Source organism: Centroberyx gerrardi, chromosome 20, assembly GCF_048128805.1.
Source record: "Centroberyx gerrardi isolate f3 chromosome 20, fCenGer3.hap1.cur.20231027, whole genome shotgun sequence".
NCBI lineage: Eukaryota > Metazoa > Chordata > Actinopteri > Beryciformes > Berycidae > Centroberyx > Centroberyx gerrardi.
Window position 1 is genome coordinate 15,282,176 of NC_136016.1, and position 22,664 is coordinate 15,304,839.

At 41.9% G+C, this 22,664-nt stretch overlaps 1 protein-coding gene across 3 annotated transcripts in view; it reads left to right on the forward strand.

The window, feature by feature from the left end:
• Window positions 1-22,664, forward strand: part of plce1 (phospholipase C, epsilon 1) — a 94,757-nt gene that overhangs the window by 18,126 nt on the left and 53,967 nt on the right. For all 3 annotated transcript variants that reach the window (XM_078290708.1, XM_078290711.1, XM_078290710.1), the window contains exons 6-7: window positions 19,977-20,197; window positions 20,323-20,465. In XM_078290708.1, the coding sequence (XP_078146834.1) occupies window positions 19,977-20,197; window positions 20,323-20,465 (364 nt within the window). The remainder of the gene's footprint in view (window positions 1-19,976; window positions 20,198-20,322; window positions 20,466-22,664) is intronic.

Below are 22,664 nucleotides of genomic sequence, written 5' to 3' on the forward strand. Positions count from 1 at the left end.
TATCCATCCCCATTGGGAAATTCAGGGAACTTGGATGGCTAATATTGCCTTCAACTGGGGATTTGTAACTCTAAAATCAATGTGAGTCACATAATGGTTCTGTTGATCATGTTTGTTAGCTAAACTGTCCATCTACATTGTATTGTGTATCAAGGCTTGTTGACCCATGCAGTTTTAATCACAGTGCTGACGTAGAATGCTTCTTCATATCTGCTTTATAGTTCACTGTATCATTTACCGTTTGCTGTTACGACTTACTGTACATGTGAATATTGAACAGTGCTCCGATCTGTCAACGGAGAATGTGTTGATGCATATGATGATGTTAGGGAGTTTATTACAAAACTCGAGAGGCAAACCACAAGGGCTGTGGGCTACCATTAAGCAAGGCGGCTTAAACAGAAAAGCTGCAACACTCAAGGGTCTTTAATTAGAGGTTGGTACGGAAACATTAGCCAGAGCAAAGCTAATAACAGGGATCAAGTGGCCATGCCTCAGTCCCTACTGGTTTAATGGCCCCACAGTTTCACCTGTACCTATGAAAATCCAAGCTGGAACTTGGATATTGATTAGCCATTATGGGGCCTTAAAGATGGTATGGGCTCAATTAGGCTAATTAGGTTATACCCAGGAGGAGATGTTACACAGGTTCTGCTAACAGTTTACAATGGCCATATTCTAGGGTTTTAACCTGAATTTACATAGGGTAAATGGTATTCTTACAATACTTTACCCTGTTAGTACATTTAACCCGACCTAATGTTGCTGCATAATGTACCACCATTTTCAGTTTTCTTTGGTGAAATTAGGTTTTGTTGTCTCATTGCGCACTGTAGAGATAAGTTATAATATGTGAGGTGATACATTTCTGCCCTAAGTTTTATTATAACTTGAACATCCCAGTATAACTCAGGAAACTGTCTGGTAGCCCAAGAGACGTTTTTTCCCTCAGCAAGGCCTGTTGGGCAGCAGCCTGCCACAAGGCTGACAATCACTGGTCTCTTGCAATTTGATGAGCACACTGCACCACATGGTAGCCCTGAGCCAATGAAAAAGCTGCAATTTACACACTTTGCTTATGAAATCTAAAAACATCCTAAATCTTCTCCAAACTTGCAAATTCCAAAAATATGTAACTTCATGATTTTAGATAGCCACAGATCTTGCCTTTTTAGTGAATGTGTGGTGATAGGAACCTCATGCAGCTTTATATACAGCTAAACTTGATTTGATTTGAATGGTTAGCCAGCTAGCCTAGTACCTAAAGTTTTGGAGAAGTGCCGATAATTTCCATGATTTCTTAGAAATTGTTGTATCACTAACTATAGTGATTATACATGAGAACACACACTTCAGTGATATTCTGCCACTGCTATAATATTAACAATTTGGGGAGACTTCTACAAAGTAACAATGACCTGCTAGACTGCATTTCACAATTGATTCGTCAAAGCATCAAGTACAAAGTGATGCTAGCTACAGGCTGCTAAACAATACAGGCAGCGCAATGACACCTTAAGCCTCGCAGGCAGGAGGCAGAGAAGAAATCATGTAAATTATTGGCACATCTCCAAAACATTAGCTAGGTTAGCTAGCCAGCCAGCTAACAGGACTATCATGTGGTGCAGTTTGCTCATCAGTTGCAGTTGACTCATTACAGAAAGAGGCGTGCCAGCGATTGCCAGCCTTGCAGGAGGCTGCTGCCTGACGGGCTTTGCTGAGGGAACAAAAGTCCCTCGGGCAAAATGGTATGGAAACACTAAGCATGCTCCAATTCACATTCTGTTGGCAAATAATATAACGCATCACCTCATATATTGTAGCTTATCATCCTACTCAATTCGACAAAGCATAACCTCATTTCATAAAAATGTGGGAAACACTCAGCATGTAACACTCAGCAACAGTTGTCAGATGCTTTTTCTAAGTCCTTTTGCAGTACATTTTGTTCTTGCTTATATTATGATGTTGCACTTGGTATTATTCTGCTCTTAGATTACTTTCCAATAGGTTGATGCACAGGTTAATAAGGCTACTGTTTTACCCAATTTCTTTACTTCATCCAGGAGGCACAAGTTATTTCCCCTGTATCTGTAAGATTGATAGAGCACTATCTCTTGATTTAAACATCACTTAGTCTTTTGGCTACGTTACCCCTTCCTACCTTTGATTGACTTAACACACTTAGAATTGATCACCCACGGTGGAAATTTGGATCGCTTTTCAATTAAGCCACGGTGACGGATGTGACTGCTTTCAAACAGCAACTCAGCGGTCGATTTTTGAGTTCAGTGTAATGGCTCCTAATCAAAACACAAAGGCCTTATTTGAGTTTTGTCAGATGTTGTTTACACACTGAACGGGTTCCTGGAGGAGGATCGATTGAAACCTCATGTACTAGTGTCTCCTCTGTCACTGTCTGTTTAGAGTGCGCTCTCTCTGATAAAATCTCCCTCCTTGCCGCTGGTTTGCGATGGGCCAGTTGCCTTATAACCTAATATGGGGGTACCCTCCGCTTTAGGCAGAGCTCACCGAGTCTCTCTCTCTCTCTCTCTCTCTCTCTCTCTCTCTCTCTCTCTCTCTCTCTCTCTCTCTCTCTCTCTCTCTCTCTCTCTCTGTCCTCCCTTCTTCCTCTCTCACTCTTTCCTCTCTACCCTCCTTCTACTGATGCAGATCTCTCTCTCTCTCTCTCTCTCACTCTCCCTCTCCCCCTCCCCCTCCCTCCCTCCCTCCCTCCCAAGCCTCCTTTCTCACTTGTGTAAGTGTACACTGACTGAGAAGGATTAGAGCTTGGTTGTTTTTCCTCCCTTCTCTTCAATATATCAACTTTTCTGCTGTAAGTAAACAATTTACTGCTGCTTGTGTTGTTCTCACTGTATTTACTATGAAGCCTAAACTTTCAGGATAAGCATTTTTCATTCATTGTGTTTTGTGGGCGTGTAAGAAACTGCATTTTTAAGACTTGCACTTCAATCTGACGAGTTTTATGGCAAAGGGATTTGCTGCGGGTGAAACATGTTTACTTGTTCAGCTTCCTTAAGTACGATAACAAGGCACAAGCAAACTTTCTGTATCTGTTGCTGTTGCATACAGTGAACAGATCTGCCCTTTGCTGTCAAAAAATTGAACGCTGGGTCTTTTTTAAATTTTTTTTCAGTTACCTAAATTCTCAGCACAAGAGTGGAGGTGTGTTCAACTCTTCAACTTTCCTCATTCAACTTTATCTTTTTCTTTTTTTTCACAAAATCTATTAACGCTAGAAAGGCAATATTTTAGGTCTAAGAGAAGGCCACCAAGCCGCCAGGTAAAGGGGAGTAAATATAACTATAACTACTATTTGTACTTCCTTGCATGATTTTGAATTTTTTTTTTAAAATCTGACAATACCGGTTTGCACAGAAAGTGGGTCTAGGAGAAGTCATTGAGGGCCATTTTGAACGCTGAGATGTTTCAATTCTAAAATTCAAAACAGCCGTCAATTGATGGCAGCTTGGCTTTTCTAGAGTTAGAAGAGAGTTAGACTGTAGTAGTAACAGTAATATTTCATTAAACAGAATACAGTTTAAAATATAGTACAAGGTCACAAAACGAACATCGTCTTCCGTGTTACAAATCTCTAGAACATTCACAAGCAAAAACATGTCATCGTCAAAAACCCCCCAAAAAGTCTTTTAAGCTGTATTTCTCTGCCTGTAATAGCAGGAGTATTATATTTCTGGAACTATCACAAGTGAGAAACATTAATCAGCCTTATCGCCGGGCTGTCTGACCGGGGCTGTGTGCCGCTGTGTCGGAGAGCGCAGCGGCTCACTGTAGTATGACATCATGAGAACTGTAAGTGAGGGAGTGCGGTGGAGTGGAGGGGTCCCACTGGGTGCTCCGGGTAATGGGTTCCAGGTTGTTTTGGCCCTCGCGGTGACCCCTCTCTCTCTCTCTCTCTCTCTCTCTCTCTGACTCTCTCTCTCTGTCTCTCTGTCGGCCTTTCTTGCATTTTCTCTCCCCTATTCCTCTCTCATGTTTCTTTTCTCTTGTTCTCTCTCTGTCTTACTGTTGCTTTCTCGGATCCCTTTTTCTTTCTTTCTTTCTATCTGTCGCCCTTTCTTTCTTTCTTTCTTTCTGTCTTTCTGTCTTTTATCCCCAGTGGTTTAGTCTTCCAAGAGTCCTACATTTTAAACACACATCTATCAATACAAAATGAAAATATACAAATACACATATACAGTTTCACTAGATACTTCATGGACAAAGTCGTCATTGTAGAAAAACTGTGTAGTATGAGATTTAAACTCATTGTACACTGATTATATTCTTTAAATGCGCTTGAAAATCTCCTTTGGATAAACACCGAGTAGTTTTAGGAGAAGGTTCACCTACCACATACATGTTAAAATCTCAGTCAGCTCTGGTGCTGATTGAGCGCCTACTCTTTACCAGTTTGAACCTGTTACTTATTAATCTTGGTCTACATTTCTGTTGTATACTATGAAATAGATTAAGAGTGCCTCCTAAGACAGCCTCTTTATTTGTCCAGTTGTAGCTTTACCCCAAACATTGGCACAATAATTTTTGAGTTTGAGGTACCTGAACTGTAGCAGATACCCGCAATTCTGACTACTTTCATTTTCCTCTTAGAACTTACTAACATCACTTTCATTTTCTGCATATTGAGGACCAGCTTATTAAGAGTCACCCACTCATTCTTTCTACATCAAGTTGCAGTGATGCCTGTATTTCCTCACCAGATAGTCCCACTGTATACATAGTAATATCATCTGCAAACATGGTTGCCAAGGATCTCGCAAGTGCACACAATACTCTTTCTGTCTCTGTCTCTTTCACTCTGTACAATGCAGAAGGTTATTCTTGTGTTATTCGTTTTTTTGCTCTCTCTCTCTCTTTTGCTGGCTGTTAAATCTTGGCGATAAGCAGCAAACACAACCACAGGCTGTAAATCTGTACATTTATTTTCTTGTTGTCCTCTCTATTGCTGCTATCTCATCTAAAACATTGTAGATTGTGCTGTGTGTGTGTGTGTGTGTGTGTGTGTGTGGGGGGGGGGGGTTTAAGATCAAGTTCAGCTTCCTTATTTGTTTGGGTTTGTAACAAATATCTTGTAGTTTGTTTTCTGTCTATCCCTCTGAGTTTTCCACTGCTCTCTAAATCCTGTGTCACTCTGTGTCAATACGAAATGCGACACACTCACGCACATGCACACACACACAGCCAATTATGCCCTAAGCTCGTTAAAGGTGTGAGGCGGTGCTCGGGCGGTGGGCCTGGCTTGTTGGATCTGTGGTGAAACGGCTCCTTGTGAAATTCTACAGGGGATTATGATTCAAGTCTCCTCCTCCTCCTCCATTTCCTCTGCCATACTTTCCTCCCTTCTCCTTCTTCTCCTTCCTCTTTTCTCCTCCTCTGTCCTTTCTCCCATCCTCCCTCTCTTCTTCATCCTCTCTTCTCCCGCTTTCTGCTGCCCCCTCTCCCTCTTTTGACAATCATTCCTCCCTCTCGTTCTCTCCTTTCTCTCCCTTTTTTCCCTTCTCCTCCTACTTCTCCCCCTTTCCCTCGTTGTTGTCTTTTCTCCCTGTCCTTTCCCTCTCCTCTCTCCTGCGATCCTCCTTCATCTTCTATTCTCTTCCTCCCCCTCCTTCCCCTTATTCCCTCCTCTATTTCCTTCTCCCTTCCCTCTGTCTCCACCAATTTAACCAGAATAATTTGGGGGACCTGTTTCGCTTTCCTGTGACCCAAAACGGGCCCCCCACCCAGACTTTGAAAGTAACTGGTTGACGTATGCTTCTGGACAGGCCACCATGTTATTGATACTACTGTGCACTGACTCTATTTACAACCAGTTGGTCAAGTCTGGGAGTCTTAAACCTGATTACGTAACCAGGACTTGGAGCCAGTTGGGCATAAGTGGCATTTTGAGCTGTTATCAAATTAAGGCTCTTGAATAAAGATTTAAATAAGTGCTTTAAGTATTCCAGTAAGTATATACAGTCTGTGAAGTCCTCATGCCATTGTGGCTCCAAGACCTCTATAGACAGTTTCTGGTCATGTCATTCGGAGGTATCTTTGGCTTTTTTATCTGTTTGTCATTTGTATCCTTTACTAGCACAAATGCTCTGTGTCTTTCATGTAAGGGCCAAAGGAAATGTCAGTGGATACAGTTAATAGTGTGTCAAGCAGTTGATGTGGCAGGCTTTATCTAATAATATATAGCATCCCCTTCCTAACAAAGATGCTCTTTTTAGTCATTAGAGTGATAGAAATGGCAAATGAATGGTGCGTTAACATAGTTAGACTGGATTGTTGACAATATATTGTTTACACTAGTCATTTCGACATGATTTAATGAGATTAGATCGCTTGACTCGAAAATGTCTATGAGTCTCCTGTGGCTGCATGTGTTCAGATCTGTATGTAGATCTCTTCCTCACCATATCTTTACATTGCTCCTGTGTGCATTGTCGCTGCATTGCGTCAAGCAGACTCTTTACAGTTCTGATCACAAGTCTAACCACTTTTTTATCTGGTTTTGAAGATCTGACCGTAATGTGAGCAAATGTGTGTGCGTCGAAATCTGTGATGATAAACATCGCATTGAAAGGACAAGTGTAACCTTGGCCCTAGTCAGATAGGCCTTTGGTCTGGCACTTGATGGGGCAACTTTTTAACAGGATGCAATATTTAAACTGATCGTTCCTTGTACTTTCTGGCAGCTGAGCGTTCATAAGAAAAATCCTGTCAGAAGTGGAACAATACCACTGCAGTAATTCATTTTCACATTTCACACAGATGGGAGGAAAAAAGAAAAATGGGACTTCTACAACAGCTAGGCTACATCTGTGTGAATCCAGGATGTGGCACTGAACTGTGCTCCCTCTGTGCTACTAACCATCTTTTCTTTCCCCTTATCTAAATAAAGAAAAATACATAAAGAGGTTGGACCACCTACTTGTTTTGACTAAAAAGCCTATCTTAAGAGGGCAGCTGGTGGGAACCCATTACATTTCTAACAAAATCTTGTTTCCTTTTGAGCCATATATTTTATTATTTACCTTTTAGTGTGATTTTTTTTTTGTTGCATACCAGTGAAAACCAACATTGTTAGGAAAATAAATACAAAACGCCACCAGTGGCTATTGTTAAAAGAGCGTATGTTGGACATTACAGTTTTCCCTGGGGAGAGGGTTTGAATAGTGGGAACTGTTCACTGCTCGCTCAGAATAAAGAGCTGCAGACCCAGAGGTGATGATTGGACACGTCGGCCATCGATGTTGGAGGTGGTGGCGGTGGTTTGGGAACACATAACAGCCACATAACTGTTTTAAAATCAGAAACTAGTATAAGCTGTAACCAAAGACCAGACAGTTGTTTTTCAAGTTAGGCCATGAGCTGCATTGGGAATCATTCTTTTCATTTTCAGAACAGAGCATGGCAGAATGAAAGGGTTACTTTTGTCCACTGGCCACAGTGGCTCATGGATTCCAAGTTTACCATCTGCTTTCATTATTTTTCCAGACCAATAGATTTTTAGAAAGGAGAATTAGTGGCTGGTGGTCATTTCTCACTTTGCTGAGGAGCTATCGGCTGAAATAGCAAATGTTTTTGTCAGGTAAAAACCACGCACGTTAACTGCATTTTTGGTGTTTTACTTTTTCTACTTGAATTTATAGTTTAAATAGTCATGTACTGTATATGTTCTTGACCCTTGGGCTCTTCAAACTTGTCAAAACCCCATTGTATACTGTAATTTCGAAAAATCCATGAGCATCAGTAGAGCAAAGTTAGCATTCTTTTCTTTATTCGTGAAAAATGAATTGCAGACAAGTGTAATATACCAGTGGTAGGATATTTAGTAAGCAGTTTGATTTAAGGCATCTTGCCCCAGAGGTTATTTCATACTAGGGACCCTGGAATGAATACACATTAAACTGGAGAAACCCAGTCTGAGAAGATTTTAGACAGCAACCCCTGACTGAAACAGCCAAATGCTGTTTTTATATTTTATTTAACTCATGGAAAATTATCTTGTAGGGTTGGGGTGATAACTGTGGGGAGAATAAAACTTAATATCAGATCAGCCTTTCTTTTGCTGCATTGTAGATTAAATAATAGTAAAATGAATTAATTGAAAGTCTTTTCTGGGGACTCCTGGGAACCTCTCATGGACTCTTGGGGGTTCATGCATGTACTGCTAGAGTCTAACCCGAGAAATGTTGGCTGCATAATCCGCCCACTGGGCTACAGAGGACCTGAGCTAAGATGTGGGTCACACAAGAAGGGTTTCTGATTCTGGCAAAGTTACTTTGTAAAACAACAAAAACCCACTGGAGATTTGGGAAACTTCCACAGGAATGTGAAAACATGGTGTGATATGTCATTTCTATTGTGCTTTTTCAATCTTTCAATTTACATAGTTTCCATTTTCTTTTGCTTGGAGTATGCAGAGATAATGTTTTTTTTTTGTTTTTTTTTCATTTGCATAGTTCCCCTCTCATCTGTCTTCTTTGCTTCCATTGAGTCTTTTCCTCTGGGTTGATCCATTGTCCCGGATGTTGCTGTCAACAGTTTACTTACACAATGTTGATGTCCTGCAAACACCACTTGTCTCCAGTTTTATCTTTTAAAGTGGTTGACACTGCTGAATCTCCCACATAGAGAATGTTTCACAACCCCGGAGCAAAGCCAATACATTGAAAACCAACTGTGAAATGTCAGTTTCACAGTTGGTTGATGGGAAATTAACTTGTTTTGCTCAATTATGTAAATAGGATTATAGATTTGATTTGTGTGCATGCAAGCATGTATTTGTGTGCCACTGTGTTTGTCTGTAAATATGTGTTTGCATGTGTGCTTGCTTGCGTCTTACTCTCTCTCTGTGTGTGTGTGTGTGTGTGTGTGTGTGTGTGTGTTGCTGCCAACAGTTGCTAATTTCCTCATCTGCCTATTTTTTCTAATTTCTCATTTTGAGTTCAATTGCAACAGGATTTTGATCTTCTTAATATGTTTTAATCAGAGAAATTTGTCCAAATGGAAATTCAAGTGTGTGTGTGTGTGTGTGTGTGTTAATTCCCCTAGTGTGCCCTCATTTCTCTTCTTCTTCTCTTCTTTCAGAGCAAATACTCAGACAGGTTTCTCCAGTCCAAGCGAATGTTTGATAAACTGACTAGCAAACTAGCAGGACGCCTACAGTACACACACACCTACACACACACACGCACACACACACACACACACACACACATAAATACACTACACGCTACATGCACTCATATAAACCTTTGCATGTTTACAAGTACATAAATACACACAGAGCACACAGCTTAAACGCACATAAGACATACACACATAGATCCAATCACACACACACTGTACGCAGCGTACACGGGCCACACTCTCATCTGTGTACACACAACCCACTCTTATGATCACGTGTACACACACACACACACACACACACACATGCGCGTAGCAAGTGAGACTGTCCAGACTCGGACTCGGGGAAGGCAAACATTACCTTGTGGAGAGAGAGAAACACAGCAGAGCAGAACAGCACAACAAGGTTCTCTGTTTTTCCTTATTGCAAGTCAGGATTAGGACTGATATAGTCTGGATAAGAAGTGGTGTGTGTGTGTGTGTGTGTGTGTAAAAGGATAGTAGGTATGTTTTTTTTCCAAAGCAGCATTTCTCTTATTATCTTCCCCGTTGGTTAAATCCAGGACTCTAATATCCAATTTGAATGGTAAGATGGCAAAGATGGCAATTACACCATAAATCACTCTTCTATTTATTCACTCACTCATTCACTCACTTACACACACACACACACTTGCACAGAGAAAAAGTCAGACTGAAACACACACACCCCAACTCGCAGCATGACTGCGGTCAGTGATCGCAGGGTAAGCATCATACTTGAAGCATCTTTTTCTCCCTCCTCTCCCTCTGAATCCAGATCGTTTAACCTGAGAGCTGCGATGTCTGCTTGGCATGTTTGGGTGTGCTTGGTTTATGTCTCCTGATGTGGTTTACACTGTCCGAGACGGGTGGGGTTTAGAGTGTCTGGGTGCTGAGATACCAGAGCTGCTGAACATACCTGGCTCCGCACCGACTTTTCAAATAGACGAGGTGCAGGTGATTTAGACTCGCTTGTCGCGTTGGGTGGGCAGGGCGCACATTTTCTTCGTTTCCCACTGTCATTGGTTGTGTTTAAAACAAACACACGGCCCAAGTGGTTTGAAGGGTTTTGGGGCTTTTTCAGACCCACATCTTCTGGTGATTTATGGTACGGGAAGAATGAACCCAGCAGTGCATAAATTCAGCTCAGTTTTAGAGTTCCCATAGCTCTGCCTAAATCATTTTCAGTTTGGCAGAAGGCATCAGAAAGTGCAGGAGAGGTGATTTCATGTCCAGCTACTCACATTAGTTAATATTAGTTAATATTACGGTGTTAATATTACGGTGATACGTGTTTGTGTTCTGGGTGGAAATTAGAATATTTCAAAAGTAGATGTTTTTTCACATGCTATCCGCTCTCTTTCCCATTTTTCATGTCTCTCCCCTGTGTATATTGTAATAACGCAGAAATAGCCTTAAAAAGTAAATAGCAGCTTTGGCTTATAGTGAGATGAATCTCTTTCCCTGAGACCTTTTGCTATTTGGCTCACAATTTTCCCTCAAATGTAAGTCATTTTGGCTTGTTTACTTTTTTTGGGTGAACGCTGTTTGCTGTTAGTTGTATAGGCATTCATGAAACCACTTTTGCTTTTCATGAGTGGCCTTGCTCTGATTCCAGCACTTGCCTTTCTCAAAAGTGTGTTTCATACAGACAAATAAAACCTTTAATCTTCATCTGTTTAGCTTCACTCTTAAAAAAAGCGTGAGTTGGACAGACATTTTATGTGATAAGAAATGTAATGAGAAATTCTGACGCAGCCTGCAGCTTTTTTCATGCTTTTTCTGAGCCCTTTTTGTGCTCTATGGCATCCTACTTAGTGTGATTTGGTTTTGTGTATCGTTAAATATGAAATATATTTTATACAAGGAAATTTTGCAGTCTGAACAAAATGCTTGAAACTGAAAATATGAAAGTATTCACTCAAGTATTGTAAAGGAACCCCCTTAATTCCATTAAAACCAATACACTTTGACCTGTAAGGTCAGAATTGGCAAATGTGTTCGAGCCATAAGTCAACCTGCCCACTGGCTTCTCTCCCACTGACCTCAGCTCAGAGTTCACCGACCAGAATAACAGAGTTCCTCTGACGTTAACCCCCCTCTAACCTCGGCTAACCCCGGCCCTCCATGAGGCTGCTAAAAGTAGATTACAGTAGAAACCCTCAGTAGTTCTATTCATTGAATGTCAGCATTGTGGGAGAATGGGTGGCAGGGTACTATTACAGAGATTTGTCCAATCCCGTATGTGTGTGTGTGTGTGTGTGTGTGTGTGTGTTTAATTGCATGATTTACATGACTTTTGGCTTTCTGTGTGTGTGTAGGAGGGAGGATGTGTAAAAATCAAATTTTCAGAAATGGTTTACACTTCAGCCTTGTTCTCTATCTCTCAGCAAAAGGAAAACAGGTGTTAAACCAAAGCATGAACAAAGGCTGAAAGAATGCATGAATGAAAGATAAGTAAAGGGAAATTATTTAAACATACAACAAGTTGCCCCTTTTGCCCCCCTCTTATCTTTTTCACATTTTCTCTCTCACACACACACACACACACACACGCACACACACATCAAGCCATTGCAGCATGTCAGACAGCTGGTCTATATTGTGTCATGTGACCTCTGCCTTGGAATACTGAAGGATCTGCAAAGTAATTGAAGAGACGCGAGAGTGTGTGTGTGTGCGTGTGTGTGTGGGTGAGAGAAAGAGAGAGAGTGTGTTAGTGTGAGGAGAGGGTGTTGGTGTGAGTGTGTGTGTGTGACGGTGTGTGTGTGTGTGTGTGTGCCGCAAGTGTCTGGAGGGTCAGAGACATCAAAGGAAAGAGGGCAAGTTGAATCTGGGTGGTAGGACAGGGAGAGAGCGGTACAGTGTGTGTCCTGCATACTTGTACATATGTGTCTGAGTGCATGTTTGGGTGCAAGTATACTGTATGTAAGACCATAGGCATCTGCGAGTGTGTGTGTGTCCATGTACTGTATGTCTCTCTGTGTGCGTGTGTGTGTGCATTCCAGCTCAAAGTTCAGTAGATCTGCTCTGTGCCCCATGGTGCCTCTTACTAATCCTTGCCCAGAATGGCTGTTGCCAGGCAGAGAAATTAGCCTGGCAGGGCGCTAATGGGAGTGAATGGAAATCTCATTCATAACTGCAGATTAACTGTACTTTGATTTTCAGTAACATGAAACTGATAGCTGGTTGGGTGTTTTTGTCTTCTTTATATCCCCATTTTAAATATTGAGAAGCTTATAACTCATGAACGGATCTGCGTCATCCCGAGTATAACTGCATCTTTTCCTGCTGGTCCGCTCGTACCCCTCCTTAGCTAGGTGTTAATTGAAATGAATAAGACAATGGACAGTGGTTACAGTATAATGTGAGCAAAGCCGAATGTCAAGCCTGTAGTGGAGTGGCAGGGTGGCCTAGTGGATAGAGAGACCTTCCTGTAACCCGAGTGACACAGGTGTGATTAATGAAGGCACTCTGTTGAAACATGTTAAATGTGGCGAATATGTTTTCTGATTTCCTTGGCGTGTCATCCCAATTAAGGCATTGCTATTTTTTTGATAGCGGGAGAGTGCCTTGGTTTTTCCTTCTTCATGAATGTATCTCTCCCTGTTGAAATGTCCAAACTACTCCGTCCAAAAAAATAAAGATAAGATTGCACTTATTGATCTCCTTGGGGAAATTCAGCAACCAATATCATAAAAAACTCGATCGAGGGACGGATTGCAGAGTGTGGGGAAAATGGCACCATCCTCTCAGCAGTGGGAAAGAAAAAGTGTGGGACGTGTCGTGTGGGATATTATTAGGGATGCACCGATCCGACTTTTTCAGTCCAGATACCGATACCGATAACTGGGCTTTGGGTATCGGCCAATACCGAGTACCGATCCGATACCAGTGTTTAATTAATAAACTGTAGGCTATGCCTCACTGTGTGGAAGAGACTGGGATCATTCTTTTATGTGTAAAGCAACATCAGGCTTGACTTTAACATTGCTTTCCTAACTTTGTAAAACAAAATGTAACAAATAAATACATAGATATACAGTAAATGTACTCAATTGTTATTTATTATTAAAATAATAAATAATCGTGCTCCAGCAACTTGGTAAAACATCTTCAAAATTAACAGGAATTACAATTCAAGTGTAAACCTTTTAAATGCAGCAACAAATTGGTCAGGAATTAAAATTCCAGTATAAAACAATACAACTGCATCAAATGAGAACAAAATGTAAACATTAAATCACAATTAAGTCACAAACTAGTGCAAACAAACTTGATAAATTAAATCACAATTCACACAAGTAGTATAAACAAGTAACTTGGTAAAAACAAAACATTCAAAATATGCAGAATAAGCCTAAATTACTGAAATAACTCTGGCTTAACTGGTAATCTTGCTTTATGAAACAGCCCTCAGAAAAAAAATCAAGGTATGTTAGTCTGACTATGTGTCGGCCGAATGGAGCAGCAGTACCTGACGAACACGGAAAACACTTTAAATCGTGTTGTGGCAGGAAACAACGTTGACCTACAGCCGAGTCCCCTTAAACCTGGGATTTATGAATGGAGTCTGGCTGGACGCGCTGATTGTATAATTGGTGGAAAACTACTTTACCTAGCAGGTTAAATGGCAGCCTGCTCGGCCGCGCGGTGACCCGGGAGAGTTTAAACATATAACCGAGACAAAGTATTCATGCAGGTGTGTTTTTAACTACCGAGCATCAGCACCGACCCCCGGTCAGCTCACCCCGACCCCCGGTCAGCTCACCCCGACCCCGGCTCTGTTATGAGGGTTGGGCGCCAGGTTAGCTTGTTAGCCTGGATGCTAGCTGCGGGAGGCTCGCGCCCCATGAGCGAGAATTCAGTGCGCGAGACGCTGAGCGCGGCAGGCGGGATCCTCCGGAGCTGCTGGACCTAGTTTAATACATCCATGTGCTGGACCGGAGGAGCCACCGGACGGACCGAAGGCAAATGGCCGGGTCTACCGGCGCGCTGCTGACGCATGACGTAGTATGCGCACGTAGACATAAACATAGAATTTAATTGAATAGATCGGCCCCATTGTCACCGATACCCGATCCAGCTATTTGAGTCAGTATCGGACCGATATCCGATATCAGTATCGGATCGGTGCATCCCTAGATATTATGATCGAAACTAAAGCAAATCTTAGTGGTACAAACTGAGAGTTTATTTGCCAATATGCAATGCAAATGTATTTTTTCATAGTTCAATAAAATTGCCCCTGAAAAGGACCAAAATGGTGATCAAATGAGCAAAATGCCATCTGAAAAAAAAGAAAAAAGTTAATTTCTTATCCTGCAAGGGTAAGAAATATGCAATATGGCGAATGAGTGCCCTAAATTCCCAAATTCCCAAATTTAAAACCTGTCAAACTGTGTAGAAGCGCTTCTGATAATTATTATATTGTTATAGTGATTATCATAGCAAGGCTTTGTACATCTACTACACAGCATTTTGAAAGAGAGGAGTTTGTGACGCAGCCTCATCCATAATGTTTATTAGAACTTCTGTAACTTACAGTAAGTCGAAGAACGTGGAGCTGTAACACTGGCAGCTGACTCATGCCATTATAATTTAGCTTGAGCACTGAACTTTAGCCGTTTGCATTTCCTGTACACACAAAGCGTAACGTGAGATACATAGCTATAATAGCGGCAGCTGACTGGTATAGCTGTAATTCTAATTGGATGAACGGCAGGATCAGTGGTATTGTAACTTACCACAAAGATGAGGGAGATAGTTATATTGGTAACTGATGACTTATACTGCTTTGATGTGACTGATTGAGCTGAAGTGCAGTTATTGCTCCCATAGCTAATGGATGTGACTTTCTGGTTAAATTAAAAAAAAAGAGAAAATGGACAATTCCACTGTATTCTTGAATTATTTCCCTCAAAGGATTTTTAAACCGCTCGCTCGCTCTCTCACTCGCCTTTAATTTAACTTTTTTTGTATTAACAAGAATAAATTTCCCTTCCCTCCATGTTATTTTTGTATTCCCCTGCTACTGTGTGTGTCTTGGGACTTCTACGAAACCTGAGAATCAGAAGATCAAAGAGGGAAATTTTCCATTTTACGTAAAATGTCTAAAATGTTACCACTATTTTGGGCTGTATTGCAAGTGATGTTTTTGACTGTAACTCTTTGTGTGTGTATGTGCAAGTACTACGTATGTGTGTGTGTGTGTGTGTGTGTATTTCATGATTTTGAAGGTAAGTTGGTCTGTGTTTATGTCCGTGTGTGGTGTGGATTTTGAAGACGAGCTGGTGTATTTGTGTGTGTGTGTGTCTGAAGACAGCTGCCATGTGTCCGTCAGATGCAGTACCACATTCCCTGCAGTCTCCTTTGTCGCCAGGCTCTCTATTACACACGCACACACACACACACATACACACCTACCCACACACAAACACATTGAGCGATCAAACACTAGGTCTATGTATTATACAGCACAACTAACATTGTTTACAGTACATCCTTTTTTTAAGTTTTTTAAAGTACATCCTTTTAGAACATGTAGAGAGAGAACAAGAGTCACAGGGGAAGAAATGGACTCAAAAGGAAGGAGAGTGGTTGGAATTACAAAAAAGAATCTCTTTTCTTTTTCGTTATCGCCATTGTATTGTTGTGTTTTGCACCTCTTTAGTAGGTTACCTGCGATTCTTGTGTTTTTAGACTAGGGTTTGACCGATATATGACTTTTGCTTTTTATTAAATATCTGATACCAGCCAGTCAGTGTCATCCACTTCTGACATGATGGACGTTCCTTCCTGACCACAGTTAAAAAAAACCTGCAAGTTTTTCTTTTCATTGCTGCTAAGTTTTAGTGGTTTAAATGTTGTTTCAAAGGCCCTGATAAGAGTACAAAATCTGAGGGAAAACACTGTAGACACGTACTTTTGTGTGAAAATGGTCACATTTTAAAATCTAGACTAAAAATCTTGAATCGACACAAAATATCGTCTGTCAGCGACTTCAGTCGAAAAATATCGGTATTATATCTGTTGAACAATGTATTAGACCGTGACCTTCTCTACTGTTCCACTTCTTGCGAGTCGCTCTCACAGAGTGTTCGCTAAGTGCCTAAATTGTGACTCTAATAGGATAGGAAAGAAAACCGTGCAGGGGAGAAATATCAAGCAATGGAAAAGGATGAGCGTTAGGTTCCTTCCAGAATAACATCAGTAGATGAAAGGAAGGCACTCACACTTTTAGCGTGCCTTTTATTAATTTGTGCAGTTTGAAAAAAGTACTGGGTAGCAGTGGGTAATAGGGTGGGAGAGACTGTCATGTTGCTGAAAGGTCACATGGTTTGACGTCAAAAATGTAAATGTAGCATTTGGTGGCACGGTGGGATAATGGTTAGAGACACCGGCATGTAAAGGCCATGTGTCCGGATGCAGCTCCCTATGCCTCTTCTCTTCCAGTAACTCCATTACTCCAGTATTCAAGTATTCAAGGAATGTACAGTAGTATGAAAACCTCTCTACCCGGGAGGTTTTTTTAATTCATTAGTGTCCCAGTAACGGGTGGAAAACAGACGGGGTCCTGCTCCAATTAAGCAAACCTTTCCTATATAAACGTACAGTAGATAATAAAGGCATGGCTGCTATTTAGGACCCAGGCCAAGTTTTCAACATAAACAGAAGACAGACTAGAGGCTAATTTTTTTTTGCATTACACTGCCTAAGGTCTCAGTGTAAGATTAAGTTTGAGTGACATAGCCAAAATATCATATCAAAATATATTTTTACAACAAAGTACAACAATATTTCGTTTTGCCAACATGGATTACGCAGTGCTGTGATGCCTTTTTGAAGGAATTTGTTAGGACGGGGCTGTTTATACACAGAATAAATAGTAAATACAGTATAATAAACAACCTTTACAACATGACCTGTTTGTTTTCAGTCTCACTACACAGTAAATCCCCTTGAATGGCTGACCGTTGTACCCAGGGAAGCAACAAGTATCACCATTTGTGCAAAATTTAGACAAGAAGTCTGACATTTGGAATCCATTAGCTGTGTGTTTGTTTAGCCTGCTTTCAGTTCAGTATACAGACGTATTTGTTGCCGATGGAAAAAAATTGGGAATACATGGGAGAAGAAGAAGGAAAGAATTAATGGACTAGGCCAGCTAATAGCAAAATACAGCTATGTCTGTTTAGTGGACTTGCACCGTTGTATACTCTCTGCATATAGTATATGTCTTAGAGAAAGTGAGGTCTTTTACCAGAGTGATGAATCAGTGATGGCCCAGGAGTGCCAAGAATGTTCTGGATAAGGAAAACAAATATAACTGGATAACGCCAGTATGAGCTTAATGTGTTTAATCACATGTTTCTCTTTTTTCTTTTCTTTTTTTAAGGGTTTTTACGAGAATGATGATTCAGTGAGGGTCAACAAGTTACAAGAAGGTTGTTGGAATGCAGGTCAAAATGTTATGTCAAAATGATAATTGGCTAGTTGAAGAGATAGTGTGTGTGTGTGTGTGTGTGTGACTGTTTGTTTCTCTTTCTCTCTCTCTTAGTCTTTCTCTGTTTCTGTCTCTCCCCTCTCTCTCTCTCTCTCTCTCTCTCCCTCTCTCTCTCTCTCTCTCTCTCTCTCTCTCTCTTTCCCCCTCTCTCTCTCTCTCTCTCTGAACATGCTGGCTGGTAGATCTCCTCTCCCTCGGGATGGCTCAGATCTGACAACAGCCAGGCCTACACCCCCGCGCAGGAAACCCATCCCACTGAGACAGCTAGTTATCCATGTCCTTTTTCTCTCCGTGTGTGTGTGTGTGTGTGTGTGTGTGTGTGTTATGCCATGCCTCTGCCAGCCTGCACTTAATACAAACAGGAAAAGGGTGAACACAGCCAAAATGCACTTAAATATGAGAATTTGCACCTCATGACTCTTCAACCAGTTGGTCACTACACACACACACACACACACACACACACACACACACACACACACACCTCCTTCCTGGCAACATTTTGAATCAGTGCCAATAGGCAGTATTACTGACAATTACACCCAAAGAGTATTTTCTCATTAAACTCGTATTCATAGCCCACTCCGTCATCCATATTGATTCTGTCCTATTTTGTCATTTCCATCCCCGCTGAAGGCATTACTGCCCATTCACACGGCCGCAAAATGTTTTGCCTTAATGGGTTTTCTCTGAAATTTGTGCCGGAAGAGACGCTCTCTCCAAGCTCACTCAAGTACTCAAAAAAACAGCTCGATCATTTCGGTGAAGTGTTTCTATTTTTTTTTTGTTCCCAGAGGAGTTTGAAGTGAATGAGGAGAGGTCGTGCTTCTCCAAGGTCAAAATGTTTTTCTCCAGTGTGTCCGCTCAGTTAAAACGCCTCCGACATTTCTCTCGCCTCTTCTTCTTCTCTGCTTTTGTCCTCTCCCTCCCACCCTTTTTTGTCTCACTCTCTGATCCTGTCTTGCTCCCACCCTCTTCTTCCTCCGTCTCCCTATCTCTTTCTGCCTGTCTACCTATCTGTCTCTCTCTCTCTCTCTCTCTCTGATGCAGTGTGTCTCGCGTCCTCTCTCTCCTTTCTCTCCTCTCTATTCTGTGCTTCAATGGCATTTCTCTCTATTCAGTCTCTCTCTCTGTCTCTCTCCACTCTTTGAATTCTGTGCTCTCTGGAGGAAATTGCTTTAGAGAAGGAACGTGGCAGAAAAGCTGATGACAAAGACCTCTGATCCTGACTGATATTACAAAAGAGTCTGAAAGGTGAAAAACATCACCAGGGATACAGTTATGGCCTCCTGACACTGACTTGCCAGTTTTATTCTTCCCATTGAAACATGTCAAAAGGTTTTTGTGTGACTTGTTCATCTCAGTAAGTCTATGGATGTATACTTGGAGGATGATGATATATGGTCAACTTTATCAGTTTATACTGTATGAGCTATATATATATATGTATATAAGCTTCTATTAATTGTTGTGGGCATGGGCACTAAAAGCAACTTTTCGGGCAACTCTGATAGACAACACTGCTCCAGGAATTGCCTTAGCATTGTTGCTTTTATCACTCATGAACATTTTGTGGCCGGGAAACATTTGAAATGATGTTGGACCTCGATGCTTGGAGCGCTGCCAGTCTAAATTTGCCTAAATGCCCAGTGTATCAACGTCAAGAGACTCAAATGACTGATAAATGCAAGTGGCTGCAGGCTTCTGCACTTGACTTAACTGACAGACTTGTATATTAAATGGATGCACTAACTGTAGTGTGAAGGCAAGATTGTATCATATTGAATTACTGTAAAAGCACTAAAGGGTAAATACAGTATTGTGTTTGTGGTGGTGTTCTGTTTTTGTTTTGCAAGTCCCTGCTGACCCTGGCTGATGCAGCAATAAATTGTAAAGATTGTGGTAAATAAATACATTATTGAATCTTGCATCTTGAGGCTCCTTAAGTTGTGCATAGTATTTACCATAATGCTTCCTATAATGGTAACTCTATGGGTTCTAAGTGGGAACTATTTAATGCACAACAAAGGTTCATACATCTCCCACATATTTTCTAACGTAATTTTTTTCTTTGTTTGTGAAAGACATAGCTAAAGGAGAAAACACATTTTCTGTTAAATTTCTGACTCTGAGATCTAACTGAACAGAATATTTTTCAAAGAGTGACAGTTACAAGGTTGCCAATACAACACCGATGATATCTCCAACTCTGACGAGTATTTCCAATTCTTGTTATCACAAAGTGACACTTTTGTTGCACTTACTAACTCTTTATCTTCCACAACAGGTTATCAACCATGTGCAGGACGTAGAGGAACACAATCTGATTCATCCCTCCAAAAAGCTGCTGCTGGCCTGCCCTGGATGTGTGTGTCTCAGAGTGGCTCGCTGGCCACTACAAACCATCAGCACCAGCCCAGGCTCCTGCTCCAGTCCCAGTACCCATCACAATCCCAGTCTGAACCCCTGCCTAAGTCCCTTGTGCTGTTCTGCTTCCCATCTGCCAAGGTTAGCAGCCATTCCATCTCCTTTTTTCTGTTTGATACATTGATTTCCCAGACAGAGTGGGACACATGCATGCCTCCCTAGTGTGTGTTTCCCTCTCAGTTACACTTCTCCGTATGCGTCTGTAGGTTTTACCGTGCTTGTGGCCAGAGGACATCGGTGTGTTCCCTGCTGACTGGCGCCCTGCTGGAGGCCACAGCCGCTCTTGGTGCTCGCTCCGCCCTTCCCAGCCCTGTACCCCAGGGCTGCAGCAGCCACGCCGTGCTGAAAGGTGGGAGTCGTGTGTGTGTGTGTTTGTGTGTGTTTGTGTGACACAGACATGTTTGTGCGACATGTGCTTGTGAAGCAGGAACAGAAAGAGGAAAGGCTCGTTCTCTCATTTTGGGGAAAAGAATCTCTTCGCATATTCATTCATAACTTTGCGTAGCATGGACTGGAAAGCTCTACCAAAGCACTTCCTACTGAATGACAAATGAAACTACAACCAATCCGAAAGCTCATAACCTCAACAGTGTTTGTTCAGCATGCAACAAGACTTCATTGTCCCTAATGGGAAATTTGTAAATATGTATTAGGGTAATTTGTTCATATACAATGTGATCTATACGTTCAAATGAAACGATGAGAAGAGCAGTAAGTTGGAGGACCAGGGAAGCAGAGCATGGGGTAGAGAGTCTATCTGTTTGATTCAGAGAAGAAAAGGTTCTCACTATTCCCCTGTGGCTGCTGCTCTACCCTTCTCTCTTCCTCTGTTCTTTTCCCACATGGTCCCTCGTCCACAGCGGGTCTTGGGACGGCAGGAGGACGTGTGTGGTTGATCCCAGCGATTGCCCTTTCCTTCTTTCTTTTCTCCTCATTCCCTCCGCGTTCCTTTTTTCCTTTCCTTCCCCCTACTGCTCTCCCTCTCCACTCTATTCTCTAATTTAGACAGACAGGCGCACACACAAAGTGGTGTGAGACACACAGGATGAGGAGAAACCTCCGAGGCTCTTGACATCACAACGCCCCCCCTGTCTTAACACACACACACACACACACCCACACACACACACACACACACACACAAACACACACCTCAGGTCATGTCTTCACATCTGAAAAGCCTACAGGTTATATGCACTTCAAACGTTCTTGCTGTGCTCCTTTGATTAGCTTAATAAGATAGCTTGATATTTAGAATTTCAGTTGGGTATTTCTTACACACACACACACACACACACACACACACATACACCCCTTTTGTTTTCCCCATTGAAACCACGGGGCAAAATGAGCCGCAATCTTCCAACTAGCCCAGTCCTTTGGTTTTATTTAGGAAGGCTAACAGTGCTAGCAATCCATGTTAAGGGCAAAAAAAGACAAGTATGGAAACTTTTTTTCCCAATTTGACAAGTGTTTGAAGAAAAATAACCATCTAAAATTGTAAATCTCCTATTTCTCCACTCTTGTATCTGTCTTCCAATCAGTTGTCCTGCTGGTCGGTTGGTCAGTTGGCTAGCCGTCTGTTCACCTTCTCTATGATGATGTTACGTACAGTATGACTTAAATGTAAGCCGATGCTCACTGGCGCTCACACCAGTATCCACTGGCCATGTGCCAGGGGACAGGCTGTCTGTGGCGAGGATGAGGATTCACACACACACATACAGACACACACACACACACACACACACACACACACACACACACACAGTTGAATATAGTATTTGTTTCTGTGCTTTGTTATTAATCATGTTAACGAAACTTTAATTTTGGTCACAAAGCTTACAGATACACACAGAGACACACTCACACATGCACACGCGCATAACTTCAACATGACGCCGTGTTCTGTTCCTCTGGGAGTGCGGGAAGCGGAATAGAGCCAGGCACGCACACACATAGCAGCTTAGAAGTCTTTGCAGGGCTGGGATTTTGTACACACACACACAAACACACACACACCATGACAGAGAGACGCTCTCTCTATCTCCCTCCGTCTCCACTGACCCGATACCAAAGCCGTACAGCTGCCATAGGACTACGTGAAGCAATTAGGCTTAGACCCATTGCCACGTCACTGCTTGGAAGTATTTCTAGGGCTTGATGATCACCCGGCAAGCGAATGCGTGCATGTAAACTGAGATGCACAACAGAATTTGATGTGTCATTCTGTCAAATGTAAACAAAAATCATTTCAGCTGGCATCAAGCAACATAACGCTGTAAACCAACAGCAAATGGCAGAGCAGCAAAGTGCTGAGTTGAGAGAGAGTAAAACAAAAATGCTGAGACTGAGCTTCATGTTCTCTCCCATCTGTAATGGTTAGAAGTTTGCAGGCTTTAGGCCACAAGGTTGCCAGTTCCACTATCCAGGACTGGATAAGAGAATTGGGTTTGGAAAAGCAAATTTGCCAAAGGTGCCCTTGAGCAAGGCACTTAACCCCCAGCTACTCCAAGTAACAGTTTTAGTGAGGATGTAGGCTTTCAAA